The sequence below is a fragment of the Microtus ochrogaster genome, chromosome 8 (genome assembly GCF_000317375.1).
Source record: "Microtus ochrogaster isolate Prairie Vole_2 chromosome 8, MicOch1.0, whole genome shotgun sequence".
Classification (NCBI taxonomy): domain Eukaryota; kingdom Metazoa; phylum Chordata; class Mammalia; order Rodentia; family Cricetidae; genus Microtus; species Microtus ochrogaster.
In genome coordinates, this window is record NC_022015.1 from 76,384,244 (window position 1) to 76,409,868 (window position 25,625).

General features: G+C 41.1%; 1 protein-coding gene across 1 annotated transcript in view; it reads left to right on the forward strand.

The window, feature by feature from the left end:
- The window catches only part of Sorcs3 (sortilin related VPS10 domain containing receptor 3), a 624,914-nt gene that overhangs the window by 487,021 nt on the left and 112,268 nt on the right, over positions 1 to 25,625 (forward strand). The window contains exon 8 of the mRNA XM_005352452.2: positions 17,780 to 17,869. Coding sequence (XP_005352509.1) covers positions 17,780 to 17,869 — 90 coding nt within the window. The remainder of the gene's footprint in view (positions 1 to 17,779; positions 17,870 to 25,625) is intronic.

Consider the following 25,625-nt stretch of genomic DNA (forward strand, 5'->3'; position numbering starts at 1 on the left):
CCTCCCTCCCTCCCTCCCTCCCCCTCTCTCTCTTTCTCTCTCTGTCTCTGGTATGTGCATGCAATATTTGTGTACACACACACACACAGATGTACGAGGAGGATAGATAATTTTTATGTCAAGCATCTTTGTCCATCAGTTTCAATCCTGTTTGTGGAGACAAAGTCTCTCATTGAGCCTAAGACTCATTGATGGAGCTGGACCAGTAGAAGAATGAGCCGCAGGAAGCTGCAGTTTCTGTCTTCTTGGTATTGAGGCTTCAGGTGTGCATTACCATGCATTCATTAGGATGGTGGAGATTTTCCTTATCTGTAGTCCTTTCCTGGTCCTCGCACTTCACTAAGTGAGCCATCTCTCTGGCCCTCTTTTACTTCTCTTCCAATGGGAGTTCATGATTTAAATGAATTCTCACCTCTGATGGTTATTAAGAAGCAAAAAATAAATAATACAGAACATGCATTAAAAGAGAATTATGTATATGTATAAAATTTCCCCAGTTTGCTCTTGAGCCTGGGATGTAGAAAGTGATTTCATGACAGGGGGATCCACACACGTACACTCTTCCTTCCCCTCTTCCTAAATTGGGAGTCACAAGGTCTGAACAGAAATCAATTCCTGCAATTTATTTTTAACTTCTTTCTTCTTAGCCAGGATTGATTTTTGTCTTTGTGATCAATGGCGCAGAGAATAGTTCCACGCCCCAAGCAGCTGTTCAAGCGCTGGGTCTAGCTGGCCCCACATCTATCGAACAGAGCATTAGAAGCTGATTATGAAGCAGCAGGATGAAGATGTTTACAGGATGAGTCTGATTAGTTCCACCATTCTGGTGAGGAGTTGCTTGCAGACAGAGGCCTGCTGGATGCAAGAGTCCTAGCTCAGGAGTGCTCTGGGGAGGGCAAAGGTCCATGACACACCACCTGTCCCAGAACCTAGGGCAGGAGGAGGAGGAGGGAGGCTTTGAGGAGAAGCTGGTTTACCAGCCACACCTGGACCCTTCTCCCTCAGCCTCCTTCCTCTTCCCACTCTGGACTGTTTCAACTTTACTCCACCCCATGGTACTGGATCTGAAGCTACAGCATAAGCCTTTGTTCAAAACAGTAACAGCAGCAGCAACAACAGAAAGTTTTGGCTTGATTTTTCAGCTGTGCTTTTCAGATTTCAAAATTGTCTGAGGCTATTAATGTGTCTTTCCCGTTTCTTATTTTCGTGCAGCCGATGGCATTTTCCTCAGGGATGTAAACTTAGTCACATCCATGTGTCTTTCAAGCCTTCTTCCTCTCATGGGCAGTCAATGCTTGTACTCTTGTCTGTGAAGAATGCTTTTGGAGGACCCACACACACTTTGGAATGACATGGTATGGGATTTCCACAGAAAGTAATTAGCATTTAGAGCAGAGCCTGCCCTCCCAAGGTCTTCGGTTCAGTTCTCTGGGATAAACTTGTAGGTTTCCTGGCAACTTGGCTGGCTTTTGCATCCAGATGTATGACAGGAAAAAATTAAAAACAAAAACAAACCAAAAAAAGCAAGAACTCTAAGAGTGATTGTGTTTATTATTTCATGATACCACGAAATAGCTTCTTAGGAGTTCCGTGTGTGAGAAGAAAATGGTACAAGTGTTGTCCCTTCTTTCCTTGAACTGTTAGAGACACATGCTGGTGAAGTGAATGGTAGATGATATTCCTCCACTAGAAACTCTACAATTCTCGGAATTCAGTTTTGTCTCCTCAGCCTTTTTCTTTTTGTTTTAGATTCTGACTACTTTTCTTCACCACAGAATATTCTGAACTTTTACATAATCCCAAGTAAATGGAGACTATGAGCTAGGCTTTTTATGAATGAATGTAATTATTATAACACCCTGTGGGTTAATTCCTGTTTTATTGTAGAAGAGATACAGAGAGGTTACACTGTTTCCCAAGATCACATAAACTACTTGTAAGCAATGGAACAGAGTATCAATTCAGGCCTTTTGGCCCCAGAGACTTCTTCCTCAGCAATTGCGTGGTCCTGCCTTCTAAATGACAAACCAACACAACCTGTAGATGATTTTGGCTAATGCAAATTGTATCAGAAACTAGGGAAGGATATAAATAGTCATGCATATGTTCACCATAGATAAGTATTTTAAAACATTTTAGCATTAGAATGATCCAGCAATATCACTTTTGGGTATATTATCAAAGGAAGCTCAATCATACCACAAAGACATGTGTTCAACTATGTTCATAGTAGCATTATTCATATTATTCCAGATTCTGGAAATAAACTAGATGCCCCTCAACTGAAGAATGGATAAAGAAAATGTGGTACATTTACACAATGGAGTACTACTCAGTGGTAACAAATAATGATATCTCGAAATATGCAGGCAAATAGGTGGATCTAGAAAAACACATATTGAGGGAGGTAACCCAGACCCAGAAAGACCAATATCATGTTCTCACTCATAAGTGGCTTTTAGACATAAAACAAAGGGAAAACCAGTCTACAACCCACAATCCCAGGGAAACTAGACGACAAAGAGGACACTAAGAGAGACATACATGGTTCTAAATAGGAAGGAGAAATAGACAAGATCCCCTCAGTGAATTGGGAGCATGGGGGTGACGGAAGAGGGTAGAAGGAAAGGGGGAAGAAGGGAGGGGAGTGGAAAAATGTAGTGTAATAAAAACGATAAAAAATTAAAATTAAAAAAGAATGAGCAATTTATATTACAGAATATGTATGCATGTACATATATATGCATGTGTGCTTGTAACAACTATTAATGACAAAGATGTGTGGATTTGAAAGAGAACAAGGAGAGGTGCGTGAATGGGTTTGAGGAGTCAACAGGGAAAGAACGTGAGAGAATTATAATCTCAAAAACAAAAAGACAAAAAGTTTTAAAAAAATATTCCCTGGAGTTGTTGAATGAGCAAATTGGACACTGGCGGTGTAGAACTTAAACATACTGCATTGAAGACCTCCACACTGAGGAGGCCGGAGACCAGGAAGCAGTATGCTAAACAGCGCAGAAAAAACAATGTTGAGGCCTTGCTTTGCATTGGTCTGAGCCTGTTCTTCTGTTCACAAGAATCTAGACAAGATAGATTGTCAACAGGACACAAATAAAGAATTCCTTGCTTCCCAACTATAACTCTTGGATAGTTTCTTGAAAAAGGACTTAATTTATAAAAGGATCTATCTCTGCAAAAGGTAAAAAAAACCAGCATGTTTATTAAAAGTAATTGAATATTAAGTGCATTTTCTTAAAAATGCTGTACTTGATAGTTTTATGTCAACTTGACACAGCTAAAGTGATCTGGTAGGAAGGAATCACAAATAAGTGAATATCTCTAAAAGTTTAGGTAGTAGACAGTTCTGTAAGACATATTCTTGTTTTTTTTTTTTTTTTTTTTTTTTTTTTGTTTTTTCGAGACAGGGTTTCTCTGTGGTTCTCTGTGGTTTTGGAGCCTGTCCTGGAACTAGCACTTGTAGACCAGGCTGGTCTCGAACTCACAGAGATCCGCCTGCCTCTGCCTCCCGAGTGCTGGGATTAAAGGCGTGCGCCACCACCGCCCGGCAGACATATTCTTAATTAGTGATTGATGGGGTAGGGCCCAGCCCATGGTGGGTGGGGCCATCCCTGGGCTGGTGGTCCTGGGTTCTATAAGAAAGCAGACTGATCAGGCTATGAGGACCAAACCAGCAAACATTACTCTTCCATTATCTCTGCATCAGTTTCTGCCTCCAGCTTCCTATCCTGTTTGAATTTCTATCCTGACTTCCTCTGATGATGAACAGTAATGTGGAAGTGTCAGTCAAATAAACCCTTTCCTCCCCAACATGCCTTTTGGTCATGGTGTTTTATCATAGAAATAGAAACTCTAACTAATACAGTTGTGGGTTAGAAATGAGGGGATGATTATACCCTGTACCATACAGCATTACATTATAGACATCGGGTGTCACTCAGATGCCTCATGTGTTGAAGACTTAAGGCCTAGCTGGTGGTGCTGTTTGGGAGACACTGAAAACTTTAGGAGACCTAGCTGAAGAAAGGGAAGTCATAGGAGGTGCATCCTTGCTTGTCTTGGACATGCCTTCCTTCCTTCCTCCCTCCCTCCCTCCCTCCCTCCCTCCCTTCCTTCCTTCCTTCCTTCCTTCCTTCCTTCTTCTCTTCATCTCTTCCACCCTGTGTCAATTTGACTACCACGAGGTAAGCATCTCTGTCATATTTTTATGACATCATCATATTCTTTTCCACCTATAGGCCCAGAAGTACAGAACCAAGTGATAAAGAACTAAACCCTCTGAAACCATGAGCTACAATGAATTTTCCCAACGCAGTAGTGTGATACACACAGCATACCAAATACAATCTGCATATAGGTGCTCTTTGTTTCATTTCAAATCAACAAGTGATTCACCACCTCCCTAAATCTCCCTTCCCATACCTCTCCAGATTTTCTGGTGACCACATCCTTCTCCTTCTTTTCTCTCTTCAAGCTCTATCATCTCCCCAACTTTTTCTTTCACCCATCTCTCCATTTGTCACTTAGAATAGTTCTATCTGCCTGGCCTCTCTCATCTCTGTGCCTTATTTCATCATCTCATTCACCAAGCAAAATGTCCTTTATTATTAGGAATCAACTCTTCTAAGCCTGTAAGATTGTAAATAACACCAGTTTATATATTGCATATTCTCTCTCTCTCTCTGTCTCTCTGTCTCTCTGTCTCTCTGTCTCTCTCTCTGTCTCTCTGTCTCTCTCTCTCTCTCTCTCTCTCTGAAGAGAGAGGACACACATTTATGTGTGTCACACTGTGGAGGATGACTTAGAATGGTGGCTATACCCACAGCATCTTAGAGTCAAGCAAGTATGTATATTCAGGTTAGCCCTCTGCTAGTTTTGTAATTTTGCTGTCTTACGTATTCTTGTTCCATCTGAAAACACAGTTGGATGAGTGTGGTGCCCACTGTATTCAACATTAATCCATTCTAATTGTAGAAAGTAACATTAGACGAGATTCACTCTACCGTGGATGCTCTGTGGTGGGAATATTACAAGAACTAGATTTCCTGCTGCCCAGGGGTAGCAGGAACGGCATTGTCAATGCTCTTGCATTGTTATTGTTACACTTTATGCATTATTCTGACTTCCCAAAGGGTTGATAGATTCTGTGATAGTACTGCGTCATGGCAGTACTTGGCCCAGTCTGAGCACAGACATGCTGAATGTGCACTTTCCTATTTGCAAATGTTGCGTGTAACATGGAGTGAAGCCAGGGCCAGTGTCCATCTCCAGCATGATGACAGAGTCAGTGTGGCCGCAGCCTTCATTTATATGTGGATTCAGCATGGTTATGAACACCATGTCATCTGCTGTTGTGTTTCCCACGTGAAGTGAATGTTCTTACAGCTCCCGAGTTTCCATGTTGAATTGCTATCACACACGCAAAGGACTATTTGATGTAAAGTTGCTGTCCAGTTGTATAATGATCCATGCAATTGTGTCTCCTCTGTATTTTTTTCTTTTTAATTCTAATTAAGGAAACGCAGATTTTAGAAGTGTAGAAAAAGCCTTGGGGTTTTCTTTGAGCCCCACTTTAAGCAAGAATGTGCCCTAAAGTAGCCTGTTTGGACTTTGGGCCTTTTAATTATAAAATGATGATATCATTAAACCTCCTGGGCTGTATTCAGATCAAATGAGAATCAGAGTAATAAAATCAGACTCAGTGGCAGTGGTGATGGTGTGTGTGTGTGTGTGTGTGTGTGTGAGAGAGAGAAAGAGAGAAAGAGAGAGAGAGAGAGAGAGAGAGAGAGAGAGAGAGAGAGAGAGAGAGAGACTGGAGGGATATGAGAGAGCATCTTGGGAAAATCAATGAAGGGGAAAGATTATAATCATAATATAGGAGATTATCAAAGAGTAATGGAAAATACCAAAAAAAAAAATCTAGAAGTATGGAGCACTGTAAAGATTCCAGATGCTGTGGCATGGGTGCAGTTTGGCAGGAGACACATTATCTATCCTCACAATCGATGTGGTTCAGCAAATGGGCCAACTTCCTGCTGTTCATGGCAACAACCCGTGAGTGCTCCAAGAAGACTAGTAAAAAAGAGCCTGAAATTGGGAAGAAAAATAATGATGAATGGGTTGGAAAATTGGAGAGGAGCAGGACAGGCCTCCATGAAATTGGTTGATTCTAGGCGTGGATCCAGATGACTTGTCCTAAACTATCCATTCTTTGGCGAGGCTTCAGAGTAGACAATTTAGCCTTATTGAAGACTATGTAGTATAATTGACCTTGTCAGGATTTAATAACCTACATTTAAATCTGAACTCTGCAACTTCGGGACTGCCCAATTTCTGTAGGTTACTCAACTCATTAACAGGCAAGAACTTCATGGTGCCTCCTCCGCAAGGTAAATTGTTCTTGGGAACAGTTAGTGTGTATAACACCAGTGAAGCAAAGATGCTCATGTTGACTGGCATGAGAGAAAGCTAATGGCGAGCCCGCAAGAGCGAAAGTCCTAGAAGTAGCAGCTGGCGTTTCTTTAAGATACATGGCCCCTTATAGAAGTGTTGTCTAAGAAACCACTTGGCAGATGGTTTCAGTCCATCCCCTGCTGTCCTGAAATTCACTCATGAGGCATGCAAGTGCGACACTGGCAAAGGGTCATTGTTATACCTTCCAGTTCACACGTGGCTCAAAACCACCTGGAAATCCCAGGTCCTCCTGAATCTCATCTCTAGAAAATTAATGGTCCTGTTTTCCTTGTCCTTTCAAGATGTGTAAACTACTTTGAAAATATCAGTAGAATTAATTATTTCCCTGCTGCCGTGCGCACCTGCACGTCATCCCATGTGGCTGCAGATACTTGTGTCAGACGGTGCTGCTTATCTCTTGCCTGTTTCTCTTCCTCGTACTCGTGTTGTCCTTGGGCGCGTGGTCTCTGTGTAGAAAGACAGATGCAGCACCTCGCAGTGTCAGCACGGGCATATCTACCTCTTCCCCTGGATTTATCAGTGAGGGATTATCCTGTTCTTCCTTCCAATTGCGATTGGTACAACCTAATCTTTCTTTCCAGGGTCCTTTACATGAATAAAAATCATTTTATTATCTTATCTCATTTATTCACAGGAATCTGGAATGGGTAAATATTGTTAGTTTCTTTCTTGTAGAAAAGTAACTCCCAAATTACAGGTTGGTGGCTGAGTTGGGAATGAGGCAAAAGATGCCAGTGTCTTCACGCTACTTTCTGTCTCATCCGTTCACTTTCATTTCCTGTACTTCAGGAAGACTGGTGAAGCAACAGAGGCTACCGTCTACTTTGGGGAGGTTTTACTCAAATAATTGACTTCATAATACTGATTATATAAAAAGAAAGTAGATTACATGAGCATGGTTGATCAAGCTAACTAGAAAGCTTTCAAAACATGTTAAGACTGCACATGCCAGACCCTTTAAATGGAATTTCTAACACAGACTTTGTTCCGTGTTTTACAAAAGCATTTTGAGTCCACGGTACAAGGGGCAATGCCTTCTTGACAATTGGAAGGAAGGAGGTGTTTTGATAGCAAGCTTTAACATGTCTGTCCTTCATTCCAGTTTCCATGTGGGAAGGGGTAGAGAGAGAGAGAGGAGAGAAACTTTGTCATCTTTATCCATAATTCTGAAAATGAGTATTTTTCAGATACTGTTTCGTTATTCAGAAGTACTCACAGATATTAGATTCCTTGGTTCAAATCCATATTCTGTCATTACTTCTGCATTTATTTCTTCCTTCTCACCAACCTATCATACACATACACACAAACTGAAGTATTTTCAGGCGAGGGATACAGCAAGCTTCTGTTTATCTCAGGAGTCAGAATGGTATCCCTGGGGGTTCTTTTCTCTTGAGTCATGAAAGTAAAACATAAATATCAAACTTAGTTTCATTAATGGCAATCTTTAGCTCATTTAAGCTAGTGGTCTCTATTTGTGGTCCCCCTGGAAAGCCATTCTGGTTGAGGGTAAGGAGAGGAATTTCAGAGCTCCACCCTTGGCCAGTGTGAGCAGGTGGCTGTATATAAGTACCAGCCAGCCAGTCTCCAGGAGGCCTCCCAGGTGTTCTGTGGCCACAGGCATCTTTATCTGCAATTCTTCCTGAACAAGTAATATGCAGCAAGCAGCTCCCTCTGTGTGCACCGTGAAGATGAATTTATTCCCATGCTGTATCTTCAGGAGTAGTAGTTATATCTTTATTTTTCAGGGGAGGAAATCTAAATTACTTTCTCAAAGTTATTAAATCAGCAATGGGGAGCAGCCAGATTCAGATCCATTTCTAGGGTAACAACTAATGGACTCCATTCTTTTAAAAAATGGGAAAAGGATCCCCCTTTGTAGGCAAATGGAATTGGAAACTGAGTCCTTTTGTTCTATCTAACAAAACATGCATGGTCAGAGTTTCACCTATCAATTGTGCCAGCCATTGTGTCCTAGACAAAAAGTCATTGTCCCATGATTTTCTGGCGCATCATTGTGCTCTGCCCTGCTGGCATTCCTAGTAAGCAATGAAGTTGGTTACTGGTTTGCTGATGTTTCTGATAAGCAGTGAAGTTGGCTGTCTTGCTGGTGATGGTGGGAGTTCCTTCATCAGTAGTTTTTGACAAAGGAGTTTACTGGCAAGTTCATTACTCCCCTCCTCTCTATCCCCTTCCATCCCTACAGACAAGAATTATGAAAGAAAAAGGAATATTGGCTTCAGTATCAGCTTTTATCCCAAATCTATTCTTGGTGAAGCTATTTTGGGACTATTATGTTTGATACCGATAAAAGATTTTATGTGCCAATCTGTTTTGAAGGAGGTCCAGCCTTAGCATAAGATATAGTGTTAGATAATCCGGTCATGCTTTCTAGACACAGAGATATAAAAACTAGGTATTACATCAGTACTACAGGATCTCTAGGCTATAAAATCAGCAAACACCAGTTAGACCAAAACTAAATTCCGAGCCAGACAGTCTGGGACAGGAGATGACTTGCTGAAAGGATGCTGTGTTCTTCCTCATGCTGCATCATTGAGATAGAGAGGTAGGGAGGGGCCTTAGCAAAGCAGCTTTGGGAAAAGGCCTTAAGTTAGTTGAGGAATTGTAGGGATAAGTCCCACCCCTTAGGGGGCGTGTTTGCCTCTGGCTAATGTTTACCTATAAATTTGGCGAGGTGCTCCCAGCGTTGCTTCTGCTTTCCTGGTCTCGGCAGAATGGTGGTTCTGTAAGTCTATTTCTTCATTAAAGCTGTATATATTTTTACAGTCTGTCTGCATTCGTTTACGCTGTTACAAGGAATTTCATCTTTGATGAAAAAGCTGCCATGAGAGTTGACTTGAACTCTAAGACCAAATAGTGATTGCCGTGTCTCAGATTCCTGAGCAGCTGGAGTACAGGCATCAAGTTGACTCTTAGGGTCCAGTGTTCATAAATCTATTTCTTTGTTCTTTTTTTAATTTATTTTTTATTTTATTTATTTTTATTGTTTTTATTGAACATATATTTTTCTTTGCTCCCCTCCCTTCTTCCCCCATTCCCTCCACTCTCTCCCATGATCTCCACGCTCCGAATTTACTCAGAGATTCTGTCTTTTTCTACTTTGCATGTCGATTAGATCCATGTATGTCTCTTAGGGTCCTCTCTGTTGTCTAGGTTCTCTGGGATTGTGAATTGTAGGCTTTTTCTTTGCTTTATGCCACTTATGAGTCAATACACATTATATTTGTCTTTCTGGGTCTGGATTACCTCACTCAATATGATGCTTTCTAGATCCACCCCTTTGCCAGCAAATTTCAAGATACCATTATTTTTTCTGCTGTGTAATACTCCATTGTGTAAATGTACAATGCCTTCTTTATCCATTCTTCAGTCGAGGGTCATGTAGGTTCTTTCCAGGTTCTGGCTATGACAAGTAATGCTGCTATGAATATAGTTGAACACATGTCCTTATGGTATGATTGGGCATCCTTTGGGTGTATACCCAAAAGTGGTATTGCTAAGTCTTGAGGTAGGTTGTTTCCTAATTTTCTGAGAAATTAGTATATTGATTTCCAAAGCAGCTCTACCAGTTTGCAGTCCCACCAACCATGGAGGAGTGTTCCTTTTACAAAAAGAAAAAAAAAAGAGTATTCTTTGAGAGAATTCTTTAGGGGGAAAAGGTTAAAAATAGTTAGAGGTACTTTAAATAATCTGAATTAATGAGCAAAAGAATTTTCAAAAGGTAATTGTGCATTATAAGGGTTCAAGTATCCTTTTCCCTTCTTTAAAGAGGAAGATACAATGCTTGAGTTATGTGATGGGCAGCTGATGTACCTATAAGTGCAGACATTTTTCTTGGTCAGTATTACTCAAATTGTACTGGACCCAAATCAGTCTCCTAACTGGAAAAGCTTTTAAATGTCATTTTCTATGAAGGCAATAGTTCTTGTATAAGCCAATTTTATTTCCATTGTGGTCCCCCCTTATCCACACATTCTGAGAGCAGCCCCATTTACTCCTGGTCAACAATGGAGCATTGATTTTCAGGGACTGAAACTTGACAAGACCTCCACACAGAAAGATCTGCTGTGTTGGAGGATATCCTGTCTGTGAGATTGCAAGTTGAATGATACAGGACCTATCCTTCTCCACAGAGAGGTTTGGGAGCCTCATTCAATGCATGGGTTGGCCTTAGCTTTAAAAACAGTAAATATCGGGTTTCAATTTCAGGGTCACCATTCTCTTGCTGTTTATTTTTGAGTACTTTGTATAACTTTATTTTGTGTCAGTTTTCCTTCTGAACATAAAATAGAAGGTTGGTATGTACATATGAACAGTACTTGATACAAGTGTTCAATAATGTTATCTGCTATTAATCTCTCCACCTAATATCTAATAATAGTGGTATTATTAAAATTAGTAACAATAACAATTATTATCATGAATATTATCGAATATGAAAGTTAAGCCCTCATAATAACATAGGTGCTCAAAAATATTTGCTTCTGTCCTTCTCTTATTTCCTATGCTGCTTATAAATCCAGACTATACAGGTTGACTCGTGTCTACTCAGAAAGAGGTTCAATTGCCGAATTCCTGAAGAGGGACAGGAAGTAACTCGCTGGGTTTGATTTCATGTTTAATGAGAAGATTTTCCTCTGTTCACTAGGAAAAAACTGTCATTCAGAGACAGAATGAATCAACATAAATAATTAAGGCTGCGTCAGGTTTTAAGCTTGGCCACAGCAAGAATGGGGAGTGTCAAAAGGGACAGATTTATTTAATGACCAATGCATTTATCCAAAGGAATCATTTTCACTGGCTAGGAGCCCAATTAAACCTGTATAATGGAAATCCAGAAAATCAGATTAACGAGCCAGTCATTAGTAAGGAAAAGACCCAGCTAATTCTGTGTTTAGCATGACGAATGGGCCCAGAGCAAATAATTGGATGACATTCATCAAATGGAAAATAAAAGGTGTCAGTGAAGGGAGAGTAGTAATAATCTCTGGGATTTACAGTGCTAGGAAATTTGCTTGTAAGGAAGAGAAAAGTTCATCAAAATAGATTAAAAGTCACTAAACTTTATTCCTTCCTGTGTGGTTGCCAGAGAGTCACACAAATAATAATGGAGAGACAGCAAGTGCATCAGCTGGGTGTCTCCCTAGCACTCGGGAGGTCTGTGGATGTGGTACTTAAGATTCTGCCTGGAAATAAGCCATTGGCCATCCGGGACTGGACAGGAATGGAGAGAGGTTTTGAGTGTCCACCTGTAGTCATGGAACAGTGGAGACTACCAGACCCACAGTCTCTGTGGGTACGCAGATTAATCCCAGACACCCATCATTCAGTTGCTAGTTTTCATTTCCTGCTCGTTCCTGAGCCAGAGTTTGAGCAGAGGCAGGAGTAAGAAAGCCAGTGCTCACTTTCTGGCTCCAACAGTGAAACACTATGTGATGCTGAGCCCCTCCAAGTCAGGCTCCTGACCTGGAAAGGAAGGATATGGGAAATCAAATGCGGCAAACCATGCACATGGCATCTTCCATTTCCTAACACAGACTAACCAGTGACTGATATTGCTCTTGTTTATGTTAGCGCTCCTCTTCTAGGAAGACATGGTTTTCAAAATGTCTCATCACTGTCATAACAGGCTGTCTAGGAATGCAGAGAAAGATAGACGCAAGCCAATTGCAAAGCTTTACAAACAAGTATAATGTTAAAAAGATGTAAGAATCCAAGGAAATGTGTTGTGTTATTATATTGCCATGAGTAAGACAGAGGGGAGATTCTCCCAGCCACTGGGCGGAGAACAGGTACAGCTTCAGAACTCAGCTTTCAGAGGTTCAGTTTTGTCTTGTCTTGGGCAAGCCATTCGGCATCTTATACCTTTTGGAGTGCTGCCACGAGGAATAGCTAGATAATTTATAAAGGAGCTAAGGGACTTCTGGAGCATGGTTGGGGTGCTGAATAAATTTTAGTTGAGTCATTGTTATTATCATACATCCATTGTTGTCCTGGAGATCGCTATGTTAGTATCAATCATTTCTGCTACTACAGGAAAATACCAAGTCTTAATAATTTATAAACAATAGAGATTTGTTTTTCCCTGGTCTGGAGACTTCAGACTTCAAGTTTGAGGCTCTGATTGGCTGATTTGTTGCTGGAAGGGGGCTTATCTCTTGCTTTCAAAGTGGTGCCTTCAACTTTGTCCTCATCAGGCAGAATGAGCAGCAAAGGAAGGAGATACTACGATGTTTCATACCTCCATGAGGGAAGAGCCCCTGTTACTTAGTCATGTCCTGAAAGGCCCCACCTCTTGATTCTGTTGCATTTGCTGATCAGATTTCAATGTGAAATCTTGGAGAGAATTTAAACATTTAGTCAATACTAGTCCATTCCTGTATTCGCTGCCCAATTCTTGTTTGTTGTCATGTTCAAAAGGATGGGGGAGTGGGAGGAGGGGAAAGAGTGGGAATTAGGTTTGGTATGTAAAATGAGAAAAGATTGCTTTAAAAATAAAATAAAAAAGAAATCTTGTCAGATTCCAAGTAAGTCCAAAACTCAACAAATCCAACTACTTTAATTCTGATGATTGAGAATGATTTTTGTTTGTCTTGTTTTTCTAGGCAGACTTAGGTAGGGGTTGAGCTCTTACAGATTTTCTGGGTATAGCCCTCATTGTGACACTCGTGGATTGGCTTAGACTCACTGTAGCTTTCTGACATGTAGTAGTTCCACACTGGTGGTCCATGCCTTGTAGAGAATCTCAACTCCATGGCTTGACTGGGAATTTCCTTTAGATACTGGCCATAGTCCCGACATTCCCGTCCCCATAGGGATGCAGATGAAGCTCTAGCCTGCTGTATCCCTTCCCTGGTACCTAGCACCATTCCTGTCCTTGTATTGATACAGATGAAGTCCCATGCCTGCAGCATCCCTTCCCTGGCACCTAGTACCATTCCTGTTTTAGTAGGGATGTAGATGAAGCCCCATGCCTGCTGCATCCCTTCTCTGGCACCTCGTACCATTCTTGTCCTCGTAGGGATGCAGATGAAGCCCCATGCCTGCCGTATCCCTTCCCTGGTACCTAGAGCTTTTCAAGGCATCCTTTGAAACTTAGTAGAAGCAGTTACACTTCTGTAGCCCTTGAACTCTGTGGGTTTGAAAAGTTAGTGCCCCAGGAACGCCCTCAAAATTTATTCCTTAGGCTTTCCAGAGATGTGACCTGGGCCACACATGAGGCTTAACAGGGTTATCTAGAAAGTTCTGTGGTCAAATCTGGAAAACAGGCTCAGGTGATGCTGGGTAGTGAGTTCCAAGACCTTCTAACCATTCTGTCCTCAAAACCCTGATATTCTGGGCGTATAATGGCACTAGGAGCTTTGGAAGTCTCTCAAGTGCCTCAGGGACTATTCTTCCCTTCCTTTAATGAATGCCATCTGGCTTCCTTCTGTTCATACTAATGTCCTCATAAAATGTTTCCTTGATCATTCCTTTGGCTTTTTCACCCAAACCTGTCTTTTATCTGTTTACATGGGCAAGATGAAAAATTTCCAAATCTCTAAAGTACCACTTCCCTTTGAAATATAAACTTTATCCAGAATTAATTTTATCATCTCATAATTTACTCTAAGTTGTCTTGAAGGATCTGTCAAACTTAACTTTGCTTGAATGTTTCTCCCACCAAACATTCTAAGTCCATACATTGAAATTCTGCCGCCCACAAATATTAGGACACAGACCCACAGCAGGTCAGTTCTTTGAAGGTGGCCTGTCCTTCAGTATCTAACACACTACTCAGTTTTCATCTGAAATCTCATCAGCATCCCATTCTCTGTCCACATTTCCGCAGGAAGTTGATCACACCACTCCACCCATCTCTAACACTAACGACGTCTCCCAAGCTCTCCTGACCCTTCACCTTAAAGCTCCGTGCGTTGCAATATATGCTTTGTTCCTAGCCTTCATTTCGGCACCACTGCAGTCTCCATCTGCCACTCTTCTTCTAAAGCACCTTCTTGTATTTTAGCAACAAGTCATTTCCCATGGCAATTTATTTATCAGACTATTTCTGCTGTCATGATAAAATATCTTAAACTGGGTGACTTATAAACATCAAAAGCATAATTCTCGTTGTTCCCAAGAGCTGACAAACTAAGAGCAAGGCAGGGCTAGGTTTATTGTCTATGAGGACCGTTTCTCTGCATGTGATTTTGTGTCTTATCTACTGTGCTCTTGCATGGCAGAAGGGACAGATGGGTGAGAGAGGCTAAAGGTAGTTGTCTGTAATCATATTTTTAATGCTCTGATGTCCACTTCATTGGGTCAAGTGTTCAGAATTTCATTGCTGTTGTCTGAGGTTTCTGTTCTTCTCCGTTCCCACAATCGTTAAGTCCCAAAGAAATCACACAGAGGTCTGCATTAGTTATAAATTGATTGGCCCATTTTCTCAGGCTTCTTATTAGTTCTTATAACGTATATTAGCCCATTATTCTTGTCTATGCTAGCCACGTGGCTCAGGACCTTATTCAGTGAGGTAGTCATATCTTGCTTCTTCTGTGGTTAGGTCAGGACTGCAGAATGCAGAATCCTTTTCCTAGAATTCTCCTGTTTTCTTTGACCCACCTCTACTTCCTGTCTGGTTGTCGTACCTATACTTCCAGCCTGGCTACTGGCCAATCAGCGTTTTTTTAAAAATATAATTGACAGAATACAGACCCTTGTCCCACACCACATTGCCTTCTAAAAGACCCTACCTCTTATGGTTATTGCATTGGGCATTAACCTTCAGTATACAATTTAGAAGAAATGCAAACAGTAAACCTGTAGCGCTTGTGTTGTTGAGGAAGGAAGAAGACCACAACCATGCTGAAAGACATGAAAGGGACACTTAGAGGAATATGCATGCCTCAAGAGTAAATGCCCAAAGCCCCACAGAAAAGGAAGAGGTAAAGTTCAGAAGCTGATAGACAGGGCCACAGTAAACTGGTGGCATCTAAGACTTTTCCATGAGCTCTTGAGTTCTGAACTTGGGTCTGAGCCAAGAGGTACACAGTCAGGTAAAGTGGAGGGAGGCATCTTAATAGCTGTGTGCAATTCTGTGATCCTATGGTAGTGTAAGTACTTGGGGAACCCTTGGGCTAATGGTCTTCCTGTGCCCTCTCATGTGTTGAAGAATTCCACGGTCCATATATACCGTAATCTGTACTTATTACTGAAGCATGAATGTTCCAGCTTGTGTGAGCTTGTGTGTGAGGCAATCTATGCTAAAGGACACATTCGGTGAGGTTCTGTAGAGAACTATATTTTAAGCACAGCATGTATTTAAGTGATTAAATGTTACCCTATATATGCAATCTCCTTTGGATGGTGACAAAATACTTTAGGACAAAATAGAGGTGAAAACTGGATAATGCTGTGAATGAATTAGGTGGTATTAAACTGGGTATTTTAAAGAGGTTTAATTATAGGAATTTCATATCAATTAAAAATTATCACCACTATGAATAATAGCAGTCAAGAAGTTCAGTTGAGGCATATAGAGGTGTATGCAAATTTCTGTTAAAGATCTAGTTCTCTCATGTTCAAAGTGTGGCTCCCCGATGGCAATAGCTCTAAGAAACTTATTAGAAAAGACAATTTGTTGACTTCAGCCAAACTCGATTGAATCAGATATGGGGCCCAGCAGTCTAAGTTTTAATAAGCTATCCAGGTGATTCTGAAGCATACTAAAACTCAAAAGTATTGATCTATGTTTTTTGATTAGCAGGTATGCTTATATGTGTTGATTTTATAATTAAAATAGAACCAAATTAAAGAAACGAATGCATAGGGTCTTGAAAGGTCTAAGGGTGTCTATGGGTCTAGGCCCAAGAGTTACATCTTAATCTGATCCTATGAACTTAACGATTATTTTATAAAGAAGGAGTTTCCCACAGATCATCAATCTCATCACGTCAACACCCACTTCTAAGCCAATACAAAGCAATGTAGATTCATAACAAGTATTTTAGCAAAATAAAAGTTCTAGAATTAAAAAAGAAAAACAAATCTCATTAGAAATTAGAATAATAGGCTAGCCCTAAACATGAAGGAGAAGACAGATCTGTCATCATCATTTAGAGCCTGAACCTTGAATCAGGCTTTTTCTCAGGTTCTGCCTTTTGCTGACTCTAACACCCACTCTACCTGGCAGCATGGGGAATGCACTTTGGGGTCTTCTATCTGTGAAGAAGAGGAAGGGAGCCATGGGAGAGGTCATGTCTGAGTGAGGACTGATGGGGGCTTTCGATAGAGACGTTCCACCCCACTGCTCCCAGCAGTTGCTGGGGATGGCTGCCAGCTTTGGGAAGGAGTGAGGGGACTGGCTGGTCTCCAGCATGGACTTGGGCTTTGCTGAGAAGGGAGCATGTGCCAGCCGTAATTGCCTCTGCAGCAGTCTGGTCACTATTGTCCTCCTGCTATTTTCTCTGAACAGGCCATGTTGTCTTCCTCTGTGAATATTAATTTCCCTGGAGTTAGGATAATTGGACCAAGAGCAGCCCTCTACAGATCTGGGCCTATTGATATGACTTTTCCACAAAAATGGGCCTGGGGACAATTTCTTGGAGTGGTACTGTGTCCTCTAATGAAGTATCTACCCTTTGCCAAGTGAGGTGGCAAGCTCATTCCTGTCCTCCTACCTCTGAACTAGCAGAGGTTTATGAATTCCATGCCTGCACTTTTCCTCCTGCCTTTAATCAGCTTGCACATGGGAAGGATCAATAAGCATCTGTTCAAGGCATGGATTCATGAATATAAATGGAAAAGTGTGACCAAGGAAGAAGTGAAATTAAATTCCACAATAATGGTGCTCTGAGCTGTGCTAATCATTTAGATTCTGAAAAATGCTTGTGATCCTGGTGCTGTGGTTGTAATCTATTAATAAATTAATAAAAATAACATACTGGACAAATAGATCGTGAATGAAACAATGCTTGGAGTTTTAGTTTTCTGTTGAATATATGCATTAGGTGTGTTGTATCTGCAAAGCACAGTGGCCAAATACCACATTAACCTATGTTCTTATTAGAGATTTTGGAAGATGGGAGTTATTATTATAACTATGCATTTATTGTCTCAACCCTATGATGTAAAAATACTCAAGGCATCAGAGACTCAAAACTAGCACAGACATAGTTGAAAAGGTAACTTTGAACGTATTACAGTTGCTTATGCACAGGACAGTATTTTCCAACTTGTGGCATCATCTGATTTTTTTTTTTTTGTTTCCCCCACGATCCAGGTAACAATAGGTGGAAGAGCCAGCTACTATGTGTCCTATCGAAGAGAAGCCTTTGCCCAGATAAAGCTGCCCAAGTACTCCTTGCCAAAGGTATTGCATGCAGCACCTCCTCTCTAGAGTCTTGCCTGACAATGCCAGGGATGGAGAGACTGCCTCCATGGGATTCAGGAAGTCATTGGCATTGAGTCTGGAGCACTTCTGCAGGATTCTGGTCATTGTTGATGGTGCTGAACCTGAGAGGTTACTCCTTTCTCGGCAGCATGCCAGGCGTGGGTTTGATTTCCTGTAACTCAAGCCTGTGATACGGTCTTGGGCTCTTTGCCAAGAGTGGGAGAGATAGGAATACTGGCTTTGAAATCAATCTCTTCAGAGGGTTCTCCTTCCTTTAGCAGTGTTATTGACAACCAGAAGGTAAGTTTGCTAGGCAGGAGCACAGCCGCTGTATGTGGTCCCTGAAAGTACACAGAGAAGTCTGGTGGCATTCTTGATACATTTGAAGGGTGACTATGAACACTGTACCTATGTTTCCACCCCACTCTGTCACTGCGGAGATAAAATGGCCTGAATAACTGGAACAACGATATCAACTGGTGACATTTCACCTCTTCTATTGATTATAAAGCTTATTCTGTGCATCCCATTTCTTATGAACACCAGCTCCTAGGTAAAGATGGAGTTTGTAAGTTCATGGTGAACAAGGCCAGAATGTGATTATATAATTTAATAGGGAAGCAGGGACGCTGTCTTGAGGTGTACACTTACCACGCCATATGTCAAAAAGACATCAGCCTCTGAGATGAGGCTAAGAAACATTGTAAAAGACTACCTGAGCACAGAGTTGGGAGGATTATGGTATTTTATTTTCAGTTATTCCACATGTATGGATGTGTTTATTCCATTCTGTTTTCACCTATTCTTTCTTTTTTTCCATTTACTCAACTTTTCTTCCATTTAAGTGGACAATCTATGCTTAACATTGAATTGGTTAAAAATCTTCTTATTGATGGAGAATTTAAATTATAAAACTCAATCTCTATTTTTTTACTATTTTCAAAAATTATTAATTTTTTATGTTTTTAATTGAAATCAAATTTCTTCATATACCCTTCATTCCCCGCCCCCTGCTCCTACCAGATACCCTTCCTGAACTCCTCTTGTACCCCAAACTCTCAAATTGATACCCTCCTTTTCTTTGGTTCTATTTATTATATGAGTGTATACATGTATGTGCGTGCAAGTTTTTATAAGTACAACCTGCTGTGCCCATTATTTTGTTTGTATAGATATGGGGATCATCCCTGGGAAACACTGATTCACTTCCTCCCAGTCAAAATAGGTACAGTCTGGCTTCTATGATTTGACGCTGGGCAAAATGTCAGTTGATAACAGATGGACAGGAGGTGATTAGAAATACTTTGATTAGAAGCCACTCCATGGTCTTTCAGTTCAAAGTATGGAATAGGTCAATGAACTACAAAGCTGAGTCACACCGGGAGGAAGAAAGGCTTGTCAAAACCAGAAATGACTTTCTCGTGCTCAGAAGTAGGATTGTTACAAACCTGTGCTGTTTGTGTCAGCCGTAGATAAAAGTGGGTACGGCATTAATGGGTTAAAATCGTGATGTAGCTTCACTGCATGTTTTCTCCATGCACTCACTCAATGCCTTGAACCCGGCACATTTTATAAATATCAAAATATTCATAAGCAATAAAAATCAAATAAGTATAAATTTAATAAAATATTTAAAAACATTTCTGAAAAACATTGAACTAGGGCTTGAATAGTAAATATGGTAACAAACATTCATTGCCTGCCAAAATCAAATAAGTATAAATTTAATAAAATATTTTAAATCATGTGAAAAACTGAACTAACTATGGATTAGTGAAAACAATGCAAACACGTCTAGCCGGCTAGAGCTTGTAGTGTGGTAGACAAGCGGCATTAAGACAGCCAATGTGAGTGTGGGGGTATCTCAGAAGTCTATTTTTTGGATGAAAGGTGCAGATAACTGAATAGGAATAATGAGTCCAACTTCCTAGAGAAAGTAATTGAAGATAATATAAAAAACTCTGAAATTCAGCCTGTAAGCAAGGCTAGGTTGGAAGTACAAGGCTGATAGGTAATACAGTCATGTCTTATTCTCTCAGAGGTATTGGTACCATGACACCTACAGATATCAAAATCCATTGATGACTAGGTCTCTTCTATAGCTTGCATGGCATAGAATTTTCATATAACCGATGTACATTATTCCTGAATAGTTAGAATTATCTATAAACCTCGTGCCATATTTTTTAGGGATCAAAGGAAGAAATGGCAGGTTGTTTTTCTTTGGCAAAGTTATGGAGTTAACCACATTTTATTTTCTGGAAGCTAGGAATAGGAAAGATCAACTATACATATATGATAAGTTTTAGATCCTTGGTTATTGGGTTCCTCCACTGATGCAATAAGCCAAATCAAGCCAATTTAATAAGACTAGATTTAGTAAACAGAACAAAGCAACTCCTGGGTCACTCCAGAAAGGCAGGAGAGAAATAATGTGTCAGGTCAAGCGACCAGGTCTTAAATACCCTGTAGGTGTGGTCTTGAGCAGCTCCTGAGAAGGAGCTGACCCTTGGCAGGCATTCTGAGTGGCAGGAACTGGAATGGGAGGAGGGAAACTGGAGCAGAGATTCCCAACGATGCAAAAACTTTGTATGAGGAGCTAACATGGCTCCTTTAACAAGCTTAAAATGCCTTGAGAAGTTTGGTTGCAGTTTGGCAGAAGGGCTGTTGAAGATGGCAGATCCTGTGTTAAATAGCCTTGGGGAACATGGAGACTGCTTTCTGGTTTCATTCTTGCCTCTTTCTGACTGGATGTTGTGGGGAAATGGTTCAGTATGGTGACTGCAGTTGTCTAAAGCCAGCCAGGAAACTGGTATGAGAGGTTGAGAAAGGGAAACATTCAGCTCTGAGCTTCCTAAAGGAGAATTCTGTGGTCCTCACCACCGGCCCAAGCCTACAAGTCTCCCTACTCTGTCCTAAAGTATGTGTTTCAGGAACCGTCCAAACATCTCTCTCTCTACCATAAGGATGTGTTTACCTCGGTGTGAACACGTATTTTGTAAAATTTTCACCTTCTTAAGAAAGCAACAGTTCAGTCTCCTAGGCATGTGGCTGCAGGTGGGGGTCCAAATGAGGCCCTGAATTGATTTCCCCCCAGAGCGTTCCATTAATGATTAGCAACCCCTTGGTGACTTATTGTGGGGGCATATCAAACCACTCGCGCGGCCCCTTCGTGGAAGTGCATCCAGAGAGACGTCTCATTAATATGAGACTGCTGTGAATGTGGCTGGATGGTGTTGGCCCAGATTTTCATAATCAGGGCTAAGGATCTAGGGGCAGAGGGGGTGCTGAGAGATTAGTTCTTTCCATTGTGTGAAACGCTGGAGCGACTTCAAGCATATTGTTGCTGTTGCACGCAGGGCTGTAGCTGCTGTTGCGTGCCTTAGGAAAGAAAAAAAAAATAAATGATAGAAAAGTTTTCTGTAATCCCAGGATCTACCCCATGCTTCTGTTCCCAGTTCACCTGTTCAGAACACTCACACCTTGGCTTTAGAGTATTTTGTAGAGGGCGAGGCAAGTGGCAGTCATAATGAGCAGCATTACTAGAGAGAGGAGCGGTGCACCAAGGCTTCCATGGTTCCGTTGCTGGGACTCTCACCCCGTAGACGGGACACTTATTATCCAATTGGAAAGCCTGGTGCAAGGAAAGTGCAATGGCAGCTGGGAAAAGATAGCTGAGCTTTTGAGCAAAAGCCTACATACCCCTTCCAGCTCAACTGCTTACCCAGGAGCCTAGGTCTCCTCATGGGCAGAGTGAGATAGTAATACTGACACCACCATGTGGGGGATCAAGGAACAACTCACTGCTCGTCCTGTGTTCTCATGTACAGTGCTCAGCAAGTCTAAGGAACAAATGTTACCTAGGGGCAGATGGTACCAATGCCCGTAGCCTGCCTGCTGTGCAGATTAAGGTTATCATAGGATTGTAGCTCAGAAGTATTGGCCTCCATAACACTGTCTCTGTGCCACTCTGAACCCAGCATGGCCTTTTTGGTCCCTTAGGTTCTAATTTTTTTCTTAAGTTGCAACTCTGATAGTCATTTCTACAAGAGAAAAGTTTTGTTTGTTCCTCAAAAGTATTTGGGTTCTAGTGATACCCCTGAACCTTGCCTGAGCCCCTCGATTCAGGGAAACTGCCAAAGTTAAGAAATCTTCCTCCCTTTTAAGTGTTGGGGGAGAGGCTTATCTCGAAAGAATTGCTTCCCATGAGACTTGATAAGACCCAGGTGTCAGCCTCTAACAAGGCCAGTTCACATTCTTGATCTCAACAGTGATTACCTGAACTGTTGTCCTACTAATCAATGTGAAGAAAAAAAAAATTCCTGACAATTTGACGTGACTAAAATGAAGACAGACTTTTCTCTTGTCCTCTGTCCTTGAACTCTGCCCACTCTCAAGTTTTACAGGCAACGACAGAGAGCTTGGGCAAACAATGCAAAAGGGACAGCCATCCACGAGACCTTACAGCATTTCCGAGCATCACTTGTTCCCTTCAATTGTTCCATCACGCCGTCTGCACGCTCTGCTACACACCCAGTCCTTTAGTTTATTTTACATTTTTTAAAAGCAGCTCTTGGGATTGGGAAGGTTTTTTAGTATAAGTGCTTGCCCTGTAAGTGTGAGATTCAGATCCTCAACACCATTTTATGCACTCACATATAATCCCTCATTTAGAGAGGCAGAGTCAGGGGATCCCCTAAAGCAAGCGGGTCTAACTATACTATGTATTCAGGGGTTGCAGCAAACCTGTCTCAGCACCAAAGTAGAGAGTGATGGAGGAAGAAGACACCCAAAGTCAAATTTTTCTCTGTACACACAATCACCTACACACATGTGGACACAAATGCGTGAACATGTACACCACACATGCACGCACATGCAGCAAAGACTAAATGGAACATAAAGAAAATTTAAAAAGTCAAAGAAAATAATTAAAAGCAATTCTCAGCCAGGCGCCATGGTTCATGCCTATTATCCTAACATTTGGGAGGTAGAGACAGAAGTATCTGCCGCCCAGGATACATCAAACCCTTTCGTAAAAGTAAACAGAACAAAGGCAGTTCTTTCTGAAGTACACTTGCAGATAGTATGACCAGAGTCTGCAGTAGATTTTCCTTATCGAAGTCAGAGTTTATAGTAACTTGGCAATAGAAAGTAGTTAGTCCTATTGTGAGTGGGAAAAGACAGGAGGGAGCGGTTTCCTTAACATTGCTGTAAAAACAGTGACAAGGATATTAGCTTTTATCCCCTTAGCTTTCCCAGGTCTGGTAGGTCTCAGCCACCATTCTCGAGGATTTTTCTGTAGTCTTCCTCTGTTTGCCCATTCCTGTTCACTCTCATTCCATCCACTGCTAGCTGCCCTTTCTCCTCCCATCCACTTACTTAGTATGTCCTTGACAATTCTGCAGTTATCCTTGCTAGTGACCACCTATGTGTCAAGCCCACATTTACATCTCTAAATTTCATCTTCCTCTGCCTCTCTGGAGTTTTTGGTATAATGTCCTTTCCCCACATCCATACGGATGCTCTTCCCATTTCTGTATGCCCTTCTTCTATCTCTTCAGGAGTACCTATTTTTTATGGTCTTCTTATAATCTGTATGTTCTCTGAGTGATTTCATTCAGTTTTTTAAATATTGGTGACTGCTGTATGAACAGCTCCAGCCCGTATCTTACTCCCACCAAGCCCTTGCTGAACAGGCTATTCAAAGTGCAGCCTCTCACCTGCCTTGTCTGAAAAGCCTGCAAATGAGCCGGTATCTGCTTTATATTCCTGGTGCCTCATCCTTCGCGTCTGTTTCTTTGCATACCCCACCATTTATTTTGTGAACTTTTGTTCTGTGTGTACTCTACAGCAGATTCTTCAGAAAGTCCTAGAGAATAACAAAGTAATAAAGTAATCAACAAGAGAGTTTTGCTTCCTGGAAGCTTAGTCCAATGAGAGAGAAAGGCATTAAGCAAATAATCATGTGTGATTACTTATCACTAATCACAAAGGTAATGCATGATATCTAAAATTAAAGAGGCCGGGTTTGCAAGTCAGACTCTGTAGGCATATTTCCTAAGATACACAGAGACAGCTTTAAGAACTTATTTCCTTAGTTCAGGACTTCACACACTTTATGTTTCCTACCAAATAAAGGTTAGATGTGCTTCACAAAGCCCTTGTGATTTAGCCTCTGTGCACACCTCCTATATGGAGAGATATATAGAGCCTTAAACTTGTTTTCTTGAATGTTCCTCACTCTCTCACTCTTAGGTCTTTCTTCTTTCTCTTCTTCTTCTTCTTCTTCTTCTTCTTCTTCTTCTTCTTCTTCTTCTTCTTCTTCTTCTTCTTCTTCTTCTTCTCTCTGTCATCATCATGTTCATTGCTTTATTGTTACCCTTAGTTATGGTTGAGAAAATGTTGGAGGAGGGCACTTGTTGGTTACTGGCCACTTAGACCCTAAATAATCACACAGAAACTGTATTAATTAAATCACTACTTGATCCATTAGCTCTGGCTTCTTATTGGCTAACTCTTACATATTAATTTAACCTATTTCTATTAATCTGTGTATCACCATGTGGCTGTGGCTTACTGGCTAAAGTTCTGCCTGGCTCCAGCGAGGCTACATGGCCTCTCTCTGACGCCTCCCTTCTTTTTCCCAGCATTTAGTTTAGTTTATCCTACCTACCTCTATTCTTTTGCCCTATCAGGCCTAGCCAGTTTTCTTTATTGATTAACCAATAGTATTCACAGCATACAAAGGGGAATCCCACATCAAGAAAACCCAAGGTGTGTCATATCTTTGTCAATCATCGGCTTAGGGTCATCTTCTTTGGTGTAGGCTTTATTTATCTTTTATTCTTTTTCCTACCTTTCTACTTTCAGTGTGGTGCCCAGAGGGTGGGAAATGCTTAGTCATTTAGGTGTTTATGTAAAGTTTTAGGAGGCCCAGGATATTAAAAAAAAATCATGAACAAGGAAATATTTTCGTTAGTGTTTACATCTAGAGTCAGGTTTTGTTTTGTTGTCAAACAAACAGTGACTAGGAGTTTTTTTCAAAATCATTTTTGAAGTGGCAGGGGGTATGATTGATCATTGTTTTCCTAATAACATTTGTGTTTACTTCTGAGACTTTTCAATTTAGGGCAGCATTAGCAAGCTTCCTTTTCAGTGTATTCTTACTATGTTTTCCTTCCTCTCTTTCTCCTGATATCATCACCAAAAGTCTTCCTTTGTGTTTTTAGGACCAGCAAACAAGAAAGTAACACATGCTTTGGGATACAGTTGAGGTTGCTACATTCAAGAAAACATTCTGTGACTGTCCAGAACCCTGATGCACTACTTTTAAATAATATTTTCCCTTAAATGATTTTTTTACCTTAAAGGTTTAATATTCCCGTTATTATCTGTGGATTTCTGTTTATCCATGAACCATTTAGAGAGAGGGAGAGTTCACATGGAATCAGAAACATGTAGTGCAAATCACTTGAAGAATCACACACTAACAAGTAAAACATTTAGGGATTGTCTTCAACCAGGTGTGACTTCACATCCCCCTCTACTTGGTGTGATTAAGCTCTGTAGCTCTGGAAGGACCTTCTAGCCTCTCTGGTACTCCATTCTGTATCGTTCCATGAAGGAAACAATAGTGTGACCTTAGACCTTAGAGCTGTATATTTTCTCCTTTTCACATAGCCCCAAGGAGTATTTGGCACGTGTTCACATAGTTATTACAGTTTTGTGGTTC